Source organism: Tupaia chinensis, unplaced genomic scaffold, assembly GCF_000334495.1.
Source record: "Tupaia chinensis unplaced genomic scaffold, TupChi_1.0 Scaffold143756_1, whole genome shotgun sequence".
Lineage (NCBI taxonomy): Eukaryota > Metazoa > Chordata > Mammalia > Scandentia > Tupaiidae > Tupaia > Tupaia belangeri.
The window spans coordinates 1,362,188-1,375,487 of NW_006203605.1; the positions used below are offsets into that span (position 1 = coordinate 1,362,188).

Below are 13,300 nucleotides of genomic sequence, written 5' to 3' on the forward strand. Positions count from 1 at the left end.
CCCCCCCCCCCCCCGCCACAGGCAGGGACCTTACACAAGAGGCTGGAAGCTGAGGAGCTGCAGAGCAGGGAGGAGCCCAGGGCTCAGCTCAGGGCAGGGTACACTCCCCACCTCAGGGCTGGCCCCAGGAACAAAGCACAGGGAAATCCAGGGCCTTGTCCAAGGCCACTACCCCTCCTCCAACCTGCGGGAAGGACTGCCAAGAAGGTGCTCTGACAGAGGATAGAGGGCTCAAGGCTTAAACGTCTAGTGACATGGTGGGGAGACCACAGATGGCAGCCCTGCCTCCTGACACCCTTGCCTGGCGCCCCTCCGGGATCAGCCTAGTCAGCAGAGGGCGGGGCAGACCCGGCCTGGAGCACTGGGTCTCCAGCAAGACGCCCTCCCCACTGCTGACTCCAGAGGAAGGGGTCTCAGGCCCAGAAAATGTCTGAGTCCTCAGACGCCTCCCGGGGCTCTGTCTCATGCTTGACAGAAAACGAAGAGGAAAAAATAATTTAAGCCAATGTTTTCCATCAACACATTATTTCTAGAGAAAGAAAGGATCAGTTCTTGGGTCATACTGAAACAAGAATACTCAAGGTACTTACCTGTTTCTGTGTGTATTGGGTAGAAGGTAAAAATTTACATGGTACAGGACAGGGCGTGGAGATACTAAGCAGACGGGACAGGAAGTCAGTCCTGCTGGATGTCTGTTAAGCTGGATCAGCTGTGGCTTTTTAAGGATCAGTGATTCGGGACCTCAGATCAGACGTGGCGACCCACTGAATTTAAGCATATTGGTCAGTGGAGGAAAAGAAACTAACCAGGATTCCCTCAGTAACAGGGAGTGAAAGAGCCCAGCGCCGAATCCCCGCCCGCGGTGGGCGCGGGAAATGTGGAGTCAGAAAGACCCTCCCCGGAGTCACTCGTGGGGAGGCCCAAGTCCTTTTGATTGAGGGCCCCCTCCCCCCCAAAAAAAGATCAGTGATTCAATTCAGGCGAGGAAGAGTGATTCTCCATAATACCCTACCCCCATCAACTTGATGAGATGATGTTTTGCTATAGGGCGTGTGTGCTTGCCGGGGATAGAGGGAAATGAGAAGGCACTCCTGGGGGATAGCTGAGCTCCACTCCCTTCTAGGATTTGGGACACACGCACATACGCACAGGAGTGCTTTCAGGCTTTGAGGTCTGGGACTTGAACCGCGTGCACGGCCAGCCATGAGGGATCCAGCAGCCATAACTACCATGCAACTGGCTGGCCCCAAATTTAGTTTCTTAGCTCCCATGATATAAATCCTAGTAGGAAAATTCCTAAGATCCTTGTATCAGTGGAAATCAAGATGCTGACAAAACGAAATGTGTAGACAGGGAGGCCAGTCAGATGCAGGCGAAATAAACATGGCGGTGTTGAGGATGGCTTCAAGGCTGAGATCCCAGGTCTTGTGTTTCAGACAGAACTGCATGGAGCACACCAGCAGCGAAAGTAGAAGGTGTGCACTAAGCAGAAGCGAAAGTAGGTTCCTACAGGCAGGAGCCGGCTGAGCAGACAGCATGGCTCGAAAGGCCCTGGCAGTTCCCGACTGCGAGGTTTCTGGTTTTCAATCTAGGTTGTGTGGGTTGGTCACTGGCTGGGCCAGCTGTTTTCATCTCCCTGCGTGCATCACACGTGGCTGGGCCCACTGACTCGCCTCCCTGGGTGTATGACGCGTGGCCGGGCCCACTGACTCCCCTCCCTGGGTGTATCACACGTGGCTTCCTCAGCTCCATAACCCTCACCAGTCTCCTGCCTACACTACCTTGGGGAAATTTCCTGCCCTGATCGGCTTCTCTATCTCGCCACACTGGCAGGTGCTCTGGCTCTTTTCTGCTTTCATTCGCTAGCCTTCTGCCTCAGCACCAAATGTTCCCAAGAAACTGAGCAAAAAATGGCATATAAGAGAAAACATGATTAAGGAAAAAAACATGGTCTAGCACACTATTCGGTCACAGAAATCTGTTGGCATAGGAAGTTTTTTATAATCTGTTATTCACAATAAATTAGGCTAAGAGAGAAATTATAAAACAATAGGTAAAGATCAATCCCTTTTTTAAAAAGATTTTTTTTGGAGAAGTTTTTGCTATAGAGCGCGTGCACTCACCAGAAAGACAGAGACAGAGAGACAGAAAGTGAGAAATCACCCCCAGGGGGGATGGCCACACCGCAATCTCTTCCTCTCCATTCTCCTCTTGGGATCTCGGGCAGGCACACATGTGTGCCTAGCGTGAGTTTAAGCCACCAGGTCCGGGACTCGAACCGCAGTTGACTACATGGGAGTCCAGCAACACAGCCATTATGCTAACTGCTGGTCTCTAGATGATCCCTTTTTTCATTTTCACGTTTACTAGTAGGGTAGATGAATATTCCCTCTCCACCAGCGTATACATTCACAAGTTTAGGAAGACATTCACTTAATTGTATTAGTTTCCTACTGCTGCTTTGGCAAACTATAATTCTGTGACTTCTGTGGTTTAAAACAGCACAAGTTGTTCCTCCTAATACCAGAGGTGAAAGTACAAATCCCAGACACTGGCAAGGATGCACCCCTGGAGCTGCAGGTAAGGGTCCGACCTCTCCTCTCCCGCTGAGAGGTCACTCCCATGGCATGGCTGCTGCCCCATCGTCTGAGCCGCAGCTTCACACTTCTCCTGCCTGGCCTCGGCCCCTCTCTTACTATGAAGACTTGCAGAGACTGCCACGCCACCGGCAGAGCCCAGGGGCCACTCCTCCCCAGGTCCCTAACGCAGTCGCACTGGTAAAAATCCCCCCTTTTCCTTTGCCATAGGGCATAAGTGCTCAGCAGAGACAGAGAGCGAGCGAGAGAGAGCACTCACTCATCTATGGGGGATGGCCGTGCTGCAATCCCTTTTCCTCCATTTTCCCTTTGGGATTTTCAGAATGCACACACATGTGCCCAGCGTGATTTTCAGGTCACTGTGTCTGGGACTCGAACCACTCTTGGCCATGTGGGAGTCCAGTGCCTTAAACACTATGCCTACAGGAAAGTCCTTTTTAATAAGGCAAGATATTCACCAGCCTGGGGACCAGGGTGTGGGTGTCTTTGGGGTCAATATCCTGCCCATTATGTTAATACTAGCCAATTCTTATTTCTGGGTGATTTCTGTTTTCTTTGAGTATCTGTATTTAATTCTTCTAACGTCAACATGTCTTACTTGTGTAACTTTTATAAGGTAGTTTGCTATGAAGGTGACAAAATGGTTGTACAACTCACTAAATTTACTAAAAGTCATTGAGTCGTACTTTTCTTTCTTTTTTTGAGATTTTTGCTACATAGAGCATGTGTAGTAGCTGCAGAGACAGACAGGAAGCGACAATCACCCCCTGCACATGTGTGTTTTAAGCCCCAGGTCTAGGATTTGAACCATGGTCAACTACGTGGGAGTCCAGCAATATAATCTTTATGCATCTGCTGGCCCGGAGTTGTACGTTTAAATGGCGAATTTTATGGTATACAAAACCAACAGCAAAAAGAGGGTGTTGTGATTGCTTTCAAATAGTTCAGCTAGAAATCAATGTAAATAAATAAAACCAGAGCCAGCAGCTGGGAGAGTGGGACGCACTGGGGCTTTCAGTTCTGGTGAGTTTAAGATTTTTCAAAAGGAAAATGGGCAGGGAGAAAGCAGAAGGCACCAGGACGAGAACGAACCACTCTGGAAAGGGAATCGCTGCCCCGTCGGAAGCTGGACCGGCCCCAGCGCTCGGCCAGGCCTGCTCACCTCGTCCTTCCTCCCCGTAGCCCAGGTGCGGGGGTACCACGATCCTGCGCCTCTCCCCGACGCACACACCGAGCAAGCCTTCGTCCATGCCGGGGATCACGTAGCCCTGCCCGATGTACGTGTCGAAGGTGCGGTTCCGCGAGTAGCTGGAAAGGAAGGAAGAGGTCACTGGTGAGGCCACGCACGTGCCACGCCGCCGCAGGTTGGCCCGGCCGGGCAGGAACGCTGAGGCCTCCAGCCCCTGGTGCAGGAAAACGAGAATCCAAGACGGCATAGACAGCAAACGCTCCTCTTTTGAGCGGCGAACACTTGTCCCCTCCGGGCTGAGGATGGCAGCGGCCAGGAGGTCTGCGTGCGGACCGCGGGGAAGGCCCAGACTCTCCGTCCTGGCGCCCTGTCCCCAACCGCGTGCGCGCTGCGGTACCGCCTGGCAGGGGCGGCGGCGGTCGCAGGGCCGGGACACTGCTGGGTGCCCCAGTCCTTACCTCTGTCTCCTAAGCAGGAAATAAAGTTGGGAAAGAAGAGGAGAGAACCGGAGAGTAGAAGAGCGCGGAAGAGGCCGCGGAAGCAGCCCAGGCTGTGAGCAGCTGCAGCAGAAACAGTCCGCCCCGCCGCTGTCGCGGGAGGGCGATGCAGTTAGGGGGAGCCACCACAGACATGCGCAGACTGCCACCCGGGCTGCGTGCTCTGGACCCCGCGGGCTGATGAGAGCGGCCACGAGGCCCTGGTCGGACACTAGGGTGCACCCCAGCGCTGGCTCCAGTATCGAAAGGGGAGACCTGAGTGGGGACACGCCGCAGACTGCCAGGGAATCCGCACATCTGCGGTCCTCGCCCAGCCTGGACGAGCATCCCTGCCGGCCCTGCCCAGCGGCACTTCGTGGGTGCGAGTCCCTGCTCCTCACGGCCTGCCGAGTTGAGTGCGGGAAGAGGAACAGTCCCCAAGCCTGACGGTGGAGAAGCGCACAGTAAACTCCGCGTCCACGCGCACCGCCAGGCTCAGGACCACAGCGCTCCCGTCCCCGGGGCAGACAAGGCCCAAGGCCGCCCGTCCTGCCGTCAGCCCAGGGACAGAGCCCAGGGACGACACAGCCCGGTGGGCCAGGGAGGGGACAGGCAGAGCTGCAGGGCGGAGACTGTCCCTTCTCCACACCCTTGGACCGGACCGCAAAGCCAGGGGGCACGAAGAAACCAGAGGAGGCTGGTCATCTGCGTGGACCCCAGGGAGGCTGTGCGGAAAGGCCCCTCAGCTTCACCGAGCTCCCCGCTGCGCCCTCACACAGCCGGGGCCTGAGCTCCTGCAGCAGCCTGCAGGCCCTGCGGTGGCGACCTCTGCCACAGCCCATAGTGGTCGCCAGCAACCGCTCCCCTCCGCCAGGCGTCAGGGAAGGGGAGGGACTACGAGCTGGGTCCTGCCAAAGGGACACCAGGTGACGGTAGGGAGGAGCTGCAGTGGGCTGTCAGGACAGCTGAGTATTGTCAGCATCCCCCAAGCTAACATATGAATTTAAGAATAATTGCATTAAAAACTCCAGTGGGGCTTAGCTTCCCCGGTGTAGAAGGTAACATACTGAACCACAGTCCCGGAAACCACAAGACCAACAGCAAGTTCTAACCTCCTGCCTGGGCTGAGACAGGCAGGGTGTGCGACACACCCAAGATCCCCAAGGTGCAGCGCTGGGAAGGGGCTGCAAGGAGACCCCGCCAAGAGCGCCCCTCCCACCCTCGCGTGTGCTAAGGCTCACACTCTCTCATGAATTAAAGGATCAAAAGCTTAGATGTCAACTTAAAGATTAAAACAACAACAAAACAATGGTTGGGACCGACAGTGTAATGCCTATGTCGCTGGACTCCCATGTAGTTGACCACGGTTTGAGTCCCGGACCCAGTGGCTTAAAACTCACGCCGGGCGCGTGTGCATGCGTGCCCAAGATCACGAGAGGAGAATGGAGGAGAAGGGACTGCGGCTTGGCCATCCCCCCTGGGAGGTGATTTCACTTTCTGTCTCTCTGGCGAGCGCAGGCACCCTATAGCAAGTAATAATAATAATGGCATATATATATATATATTGGTTTGAGTCCCAGATCTAGTGGCTTGCTTTCTTATTTTCTCTCTGTCCTGTCTCTCTGGTCAAAGTTAAAATAAATGAATGATGAGGCCGCAGGTAGCCTGGAGGTTGGCACACTGGACTCCCACATGGCCAACCACGGTTCGCATCACTTTCTCTCTCTCTGTGGTCAAATTGAAAAATAATAATATTAAATAAAATTAAATAAATCTTTAAAAATAAATGAATGAATAAAGTTAAATAATTATTGAAAAAAAAAAAAAAAGAACATCGCTCCGATGTTACAATATATATAGCAAGCTGTCATTCATGTAGAAATTGAAAGGACGGGCATGTATTTCACTGTAAACGTATGGAAGACCGGTGGGGTGAAAACAGCACTGTCCCTGCAGCATGGGAACTCGGTGGGGGAGCACAGACAGGAAGAAATCCCGTCCTTGAATCTTCAGGGTATCAAACCACAACAATGTTTCACTTACTAGGAAAAAATCACATTTAAAAGAGAAGAAGAATACTCTCTGCCACACAAATTAAAAGCGGTAATAATTAAAGACATGATGCTGGTCCGAGAATAGATAAACCAATGGAAAAGCATAAAAATTCTAAATGATGAACCAGAAGTATATGTAAGAATTCAGCTTGTAGTAAAAGTCAATGGGAAAAAGATAGAATTACCCAACGAAGGGTGCTGGAAAAGTCAGCTAACACCTGGAAAAAAGTAAAGTTAGGTCCTCTGAAAGATTTCTGCAGGAAGGCGTTTGCGACCATGGAGAAGCACTGCGGAGGGCTGTTAACCCTGGCAGCATCTGCGTGCTGAGGATGGAAGGGGTGAAAGGACGTTACTACATTTTTCATTATACATCTTTGCATTGTTTCAACTATGCAGTAAGAACATGTTACCTTTGAAAATAAAGATTTTAATAAAAGAAATTTTAAAAGATAAAATAATGAGACTACCGACTTGAAGAAAGCACAGACAAATAAATTACGTATTTTAGGGAGGAAGGCAAGGTATTAAAGACAGGGCCGTACAGGGAAGCCTGATGCATCTAACAGCATTTCTAACTTAAATAAGTCAGAAACCACAGTGACAAAAGTTAAAGTGCAAATAAAGTACTTTCAGTAATATACAACCATAAAAAGTTATTACTGGGGCTAGCCCCATGGCTTGGTGGTTAACAAAACCAGACCCCACATGGCCAAACACAAATCCCGTACCTGGCAGCTTGAAAGTAAAAAAAAAAAAAGGTTATTATTAGGCCAGTCCAGTGGCATGGTGGATCAAGGAGCCAGATCCCACATTGACCACGTGGTTCAAACTGGGCACCTGGCGGCCTGAAACAAAGAAAGGTTACTATAGGGCTGGCCCCATGGCCTAGGAGTTAAGAGAGCCAGATTCTGCAAGGCTGACCATGCAGTTTCAATCCTAGCCCCAGCAGCCGGAGGGACACGCCCCAAACCCTAAAAGATACAAGAATTGCTGCCGCTGTACTTAAACAGGAAGGAGCGAACAGCACCTGGCAAACCACGGGGGCTGGAATTGCTGCCGCTCTACTTAAACAGGAAGGAGCGAACAGCACCTGGCAAACCACGGGGGCTGACTACCCAAGCCAAGGCACGTCTCTAGAGCAGGCTGGATCCCACCGAGCTGAAATGCAGAGCGGCCCAACCTCGGTGGCACAGCTGGTACCGCCCTGCACAACGGTGCTTGAAGTCACATGTCGACCATGGTTCGAATCCCCAGCCCAGTCAGCCTGATACATGCTGGAGTGTGCCCAGGATCCTGGCAGGCTGAGAGACTGCAGGAGGGGACTGCGGAGTGCCAAACCCCAAAGAGGCTATTTCTCTATTTGTGTGAGCGCACACGCTATCTGAACTTTTAAAAGAAGAAAAATGTCTGTAGCTTTGAAAAAATAAAACAAGGGACCAGCAGATGGCATAATGGTTATATCACTGGACTCCCAGGTAGTCGACTGTGGTTTGAGTCTAGACCTGGCAGCTCGAAACTCATGCTGGACACATTTGCATTTGTGCCCAAGATCCCGAGAGGAGGGTGGAAGAGAGACTGCAGCATGGCCATCTCCCCCATGGGGTGATTTCTCGCTTTCTAGCTCTCTGTCCTCCAGCGAGTGCATGCGCCTATAGCAAAAATGTCTCTTGCAAAACATAAATAACTAAATAAAAGAAAATGGAAAGCTGTTTAAAACCTAAGAAAACTATGGTTTCTTCATATGTACACAGAAACATGGTCGTTCCATTGGCAGTATAATCCCAGGGGAGAAAAGACAGAACCAGACGGGAATGCAGAGAGTAATATCTCTGTGCGCTGAAGGACTGTTTTTTTTGATCACAGAAAAAGAAAAACTCCAATGTTCACCAGTAGGGAATGGTTGTATAAATACAATATATTCATCCAAGGGGACACTACGCACACATGAAAATAAACAAGTTCTCTCTACACATTAATATGGAAAAATTCAAGATGAAAGAAAATAGCGAGAATGGCATATATAGTAGGTAATAATTTACCACAGGGAATGTGCTGTATTTTATATGGCATATTCTATAAGGCAGGAGGAAGCATAACATTTGTATTTGCATCTTTCTTTTTAATTTTTCCAGAGCACGTGTCCTTGCATGAGACAGAGAAGAGGGTAATGCGCAAGTGTCCCCCCATCGGTGACGGTCACCCACAATGCCCTCTCTTCCATTTGTCCCTCCCTTTGGGACTTTGGGCATGCACATACACATGCGAATAACACAGAAATTAATTTTAAAAAGTTAACTCTAAGGGACGGGGGAGGGGGCTGTGATGTGGACGGCGAGTCTGTCCCTGACTGATGTCTTTATGTTCAGTCATCGTACGCCTTCACAGCAGACACTGTTTTTTCAAGCATACATGCATCGCCTACAATCAAGTCATAGATACCAACGTAAGTCATCCTCAGCAGTTAGGAGTTTTCTCCTGAGCCCTCCCTCGCCCCCACGACCCGGCCCCCCTGCAGTCTTGGGTAACATCTCTGTTCCTGCTGTTAGGTCTTCCCGTCCCTCAGCCTCGGGAAGTGCAGGCGCTCGGTGTGTATCGAGCGGAGTCGCACGCTTGTCCTTCACAGTCAACATATCTTAATGCACACTTTGTTTTGATTTTGAATTATGGAATGGCTACTTTTTTTCCAGAAAAATTAAATAAAAAATGTAAAAGCAGAGATCTAGGAACAAGGAGACTGAATTGCTCAAATGAAACAATATAAAAATTCCTCTGTAATGTTTTGGATGACAAAATAGACAGCCTTTACCTCAGAGACAGGCATGCTGGCACTGCTCATCTGTACCACACGGAGCTAGAGCGAGGCTTCCAAATAGCACGTGCACTGGACCGGCCACGTGCACTGCCCTAGGCCCTCTGCATGGCCCAGGCCATGTCGCAGACCGGACAAAGCTGCACACAGGAGGGGCCTGCAGCAGGGGCTGACGGCATCCAGCAGCCCATGTCGGCCTCAGTGCGCATCTCACCTCTGTCTGACAGCTCTGACAGGTGTGGGGACCCTGAAGCTGAGGTCCGTGCAGGTTCTCACGCACGGCAGGCACCGCAGCCTGTCCCCGGTAGCACGTCACTGACAGCCCGCTTTATCTCCTTTGTCTCTATCCTCTCTCTCTCTCTCTTAATGGCAGGGTCTTGCTGTGCTGTGACCCTCCTGCCTCGGTGTCCCGGGGGGCTACGAGAACAGCTGAGACCACAGACCCCCCACCAGGCCCTGCTCGTTTACAGGGGTCTCCCCGACACCCAGGCAGCCTCGGCTCCCCACACCTGCACCCGCCTCCAGGCTGCACCAGGCCGAGAACCTGGGCTCCACGTGGCCCCAGCCCAAGGAACACCATCTCAGCAGCACTCACTACCGCGGCTGGACCCACTTTACAAACTTCTTTTTGAAAAAAAAGTTTTTATCTTCCAGAGCGAGAGAGAGGAAGAGAGGGTCTCTCCCAACAGGGGCTCTGTGCTATGATCCACCCCAGCTGCAGCCATCTCCGGTCGCGAGCGTACACACACCCAGTGCACTCAGAGCCTCTGGACGCATGCCCAGACCTCCCTGTGGGTCGGACTCGAAGGCACTGCGTCACCACGGTGCCACTGCTCAGCCCCCACTTCACCTTCCCAGCCCACCTCTGGCCACTCCCATCTGGACCCCCATAGCTGAGCACAGTAGGGGGGAAGTCCGGCTGTGGAATTCGGCCCGCATGAGGAGACCCCGACAGGGGATGAAGACACGTGGCCCGTGGCCCGGCAGTGGTGGACTCACTTACGAGGGCATGCTGGGAGCTCAGGCGTTGGGGTGTCCTTACCTGGAGTCGAAGAAGGTGCCGTCCAGGAGCGAGCCATTGTAGTGGTACCGGAGGAAGTCCCCGCTCTGACTTCTCCGCTCACAGTTGTCAGGCACCACCTTGTTCTCGATGGAAATGCTGTCCTTGGGGTTATGGAGGTCCAGCAGTGCGACGTCGAACACCAGAGACGCCTGTCCGGGGATGTCCTTCCCTGCAGTGGAGTGGAGGGAGGTGGCCATGCCAGGGCACGGGGTCAGGGAGCGCTCTAACACAGCTCAGCCCTGTTGGTGCCGCTCACTCGCTGAAGTTTCCCAGCAAAGAAGACAAACGTCCTCAAAGTCAGGGCGCTTCCTTCCCATGGTGTCCAACCACAGGCTGCGGCCACCACCTCGGGCCTGGCCTCCTCAGGAGGGACGCAGACTTCTACCAATGACACAAGCAACTACTGCGGCCATGCTGGTGCTCATGCTGTGAATCAGCTGCTCCATGTGGGCGGCCACACCCACATACGAACCCAACACACGACTCCGTGGCTTCTGCCTGCCTGGCCAGTCACAGAGCTCTGACCCAGTTCTGGAGAAGGCCACATAGACGTGTCCTTTGGAAACAACAGCTAATGTCTGAAGAGGCAAAACACACATTTCAATTCTTAAGTGAATCCAAAATAAGGTGTAAAGTGAAAATTAGCCAAGATAACTACCCAAACACATTAACGAGCAGTCCTCCAACACTCCTGTATGAGCTCTGAATGGTGCAGTCTCTGGATGCCCCTCACAGGGAGGGCACGCTACTCAACGTCTGCAAAATGATAATCCAGGGGGGTTACCAGATAGCAGACCTTCCTAAAAAATCAACATCAGCCAATAAATGACTTTAGGCTAGCCACACAGACTAGTGTTTAAGGAGTCTGATCTCACGTGGCTGACGGCAGTTCGAATCCTGACCCCAGTGGCTTAAAAATCCCAGGTATGTTGCATGCATGCCCAGACCCCAGCAGGATGGAGCAGTGGCAAAGGGATTGTGGAGGGCCGTGCCCTCTTGGGGGTTCTTTCTCCCTCCCGTCCTCTGGCAAGAGTTATACATAAATAACTTTAAATCTGGCAATTTGGGATGAAAGAAAGTTAAGGGACAAACCTACCACCTCGACACTCCCACTTGCCACTCATCGGGCCGGGGTCGGCCTGGGTACCTGAGCTAGCCCCAAGCCTGTGCCTTCTTTTTACTTTTGTACAGGCTTTTGCCTTGGGGCACGTGAGCTGGCTGAAGAGAGAGAGACAGTGAGGGAAAGTGAGAAATCACCCCTGGAGGGATGGCCACACTGCAATCCCTGCTCCTCCATTCTCCTCCCAGGATCTTGGACACACATGCACACGCACCCAGCGTGAATTTCAAGCCACTGGGTCTAGGCCTCGAACCTTTGTTGCCACGTGTGAGTCCAGCAACGTAACCTCTACGCCATCTGCTGGCCCACCCATGTACTTTCAACAGGCCCTTCAGCAGAGTCTGCTGTGGCCTCTGCGGAGTGTCAGGACCTGCCGAGTCAGGCTCTGGAATGTGTGGTCGGTGCCTGGCATGCGTGTGCATGATGGAGCAGTAATCTCTACTCTTCTCTGCCTTCAGTCGAGAGAAAGGAGAAGCCGGACGTACTAACGGGGCAGCATGTTTACAGTAACTTACTGAGACAGGACCCCGTGCCATAGTTTGCCCCTTTTAAAAGTTTCTCATTTATTTATTTCATGATTGAGAGAAAGACAAGCTCAGCAAGGTTTCACACCACAGTCCTCTCCTGGGCCTCCCCAGTCAGCCATGATCATGGGTTTGCGTGTGCTCTGGCTGTACACCTTGGTCACGGTTTTGCGTGTGTACTGGCTGTACACTTCGGTCATGGGTTTGCGTGTGCTCTGGCTGTATACGTCGGTCACGGGTTTGCGTGTGCTCCAGCTATACGTGTCAGTCATGGGTTTGCATGTGCTCTGGCTGTACACCTCGGTCACGGGTTTGCGTGTGCTCTGGCCGTACACCTCGGTCATGGGTTTACATGTGCTCCAGCTGTACACCTCGGTCACGGGTTTGCATGTGCTCTGGCCGTACACTTCGGTCACAGGTTTGCGTGTGCTCTGGCTGTATACCTTGGTCACGGGTTTGCATGTGCTCCAGCTGTACATGTCGGTCACGGGTTTGCATGTGCTCTGGCTGTACACCTCGGTCACGGGTTTGCATGTGCTCTGGCTGTACACCTCGGTCACGGGTTTGCATGTGCTCTGGCTGTACACCTCGGTCACGGGTTTGCATGTGCTCTGGCTGTACACCTCGGTCACAAGTTTGCATGTGCTCCAGCTGTACACGTCGGTCACGGGTTTGCGTGTGCTCTGGCTGTACACCTCGGTCACAGGTTTGCATGTGCTCCAGCTGTACACGTGGGTCATGGGTTTGCATGTGCTCAGGCTGTGCATGTTGGTCATGGGCTTGTGTGTGCACTGGCTGTACACATTGATCACGAGCTTACATGTGCACTGGCTGTACACGTTGGTCATGGGCTTGTATGTGCACTGGCTGTACACATCAGTTACAGTCTTGTGTGCTCCAGTTGTACACGTCAGTCATGGACTTGGCATGTGCTCTGGCTGTACATGTTGGTCAGGGAACCAAGCCCCTGACCTTCCACACGGATCCATGACCTCGGAGTGTAGTATCCTTGTGCCACCACAGTCAGCCTGGATCCGCCCACCTGAAGTTGTACTTGGGGGCCAAAAGATGGCGTAACGGTTACATGGCTGGGCTCCCACATGGCCAGCCACAGTTTGAGTTGTGGACTTGGTGGCTTGAAATTCACGCCAGGCACATGTGCATGCATGCCCAAGATCCTGGGAGGAGAATGGAGAAAATGAGATTGTGGTGTGGCCACCTCCCTGGGGGGGATTTCTCACTGTCTCTGTCTCTCTTCTCCCCTAAGGCAAAAACCTCTCAAAAACAAAACAAAATAAAACAAAACACAGGTTGTACTTGGATAGTTGAGCACAACATTCAAATATGACCGCAATACCGACCTCAGGCTGGTGTGGTGTACGGTGGTAATGCACTGCTGGGTCCAAGTGAAAGGCTGTGGGCCTGGAGACCCTGCGCACACCTGCCGGTCCCGACTGGCTGGGGACCC

The 13,300-nt window shown here is 52.4% G+C and overlaps 1 protein-coding gene across 1 annotated transcript in view; it reads right to left on the reverse strand.

Moving 5' to 3' along the window:
* Positions 1–13,300, reverse strand: part of FKBP9 (FKBP prolyl isomerase 9) — a 36,996-nt gene that overhangs the window by 18,004 nt on the left and 5,692 nt on the right. Inside the window, 2 exon segments of the mRNA XM_027766853.1 lie at positions 3,760–3,905; positions 10,168–10,357. Of these exon segments, the coding sequence (XP_027622654.1) occupies positions 3,760–3,905; positions 10,168–10,357 (336 nt within the window).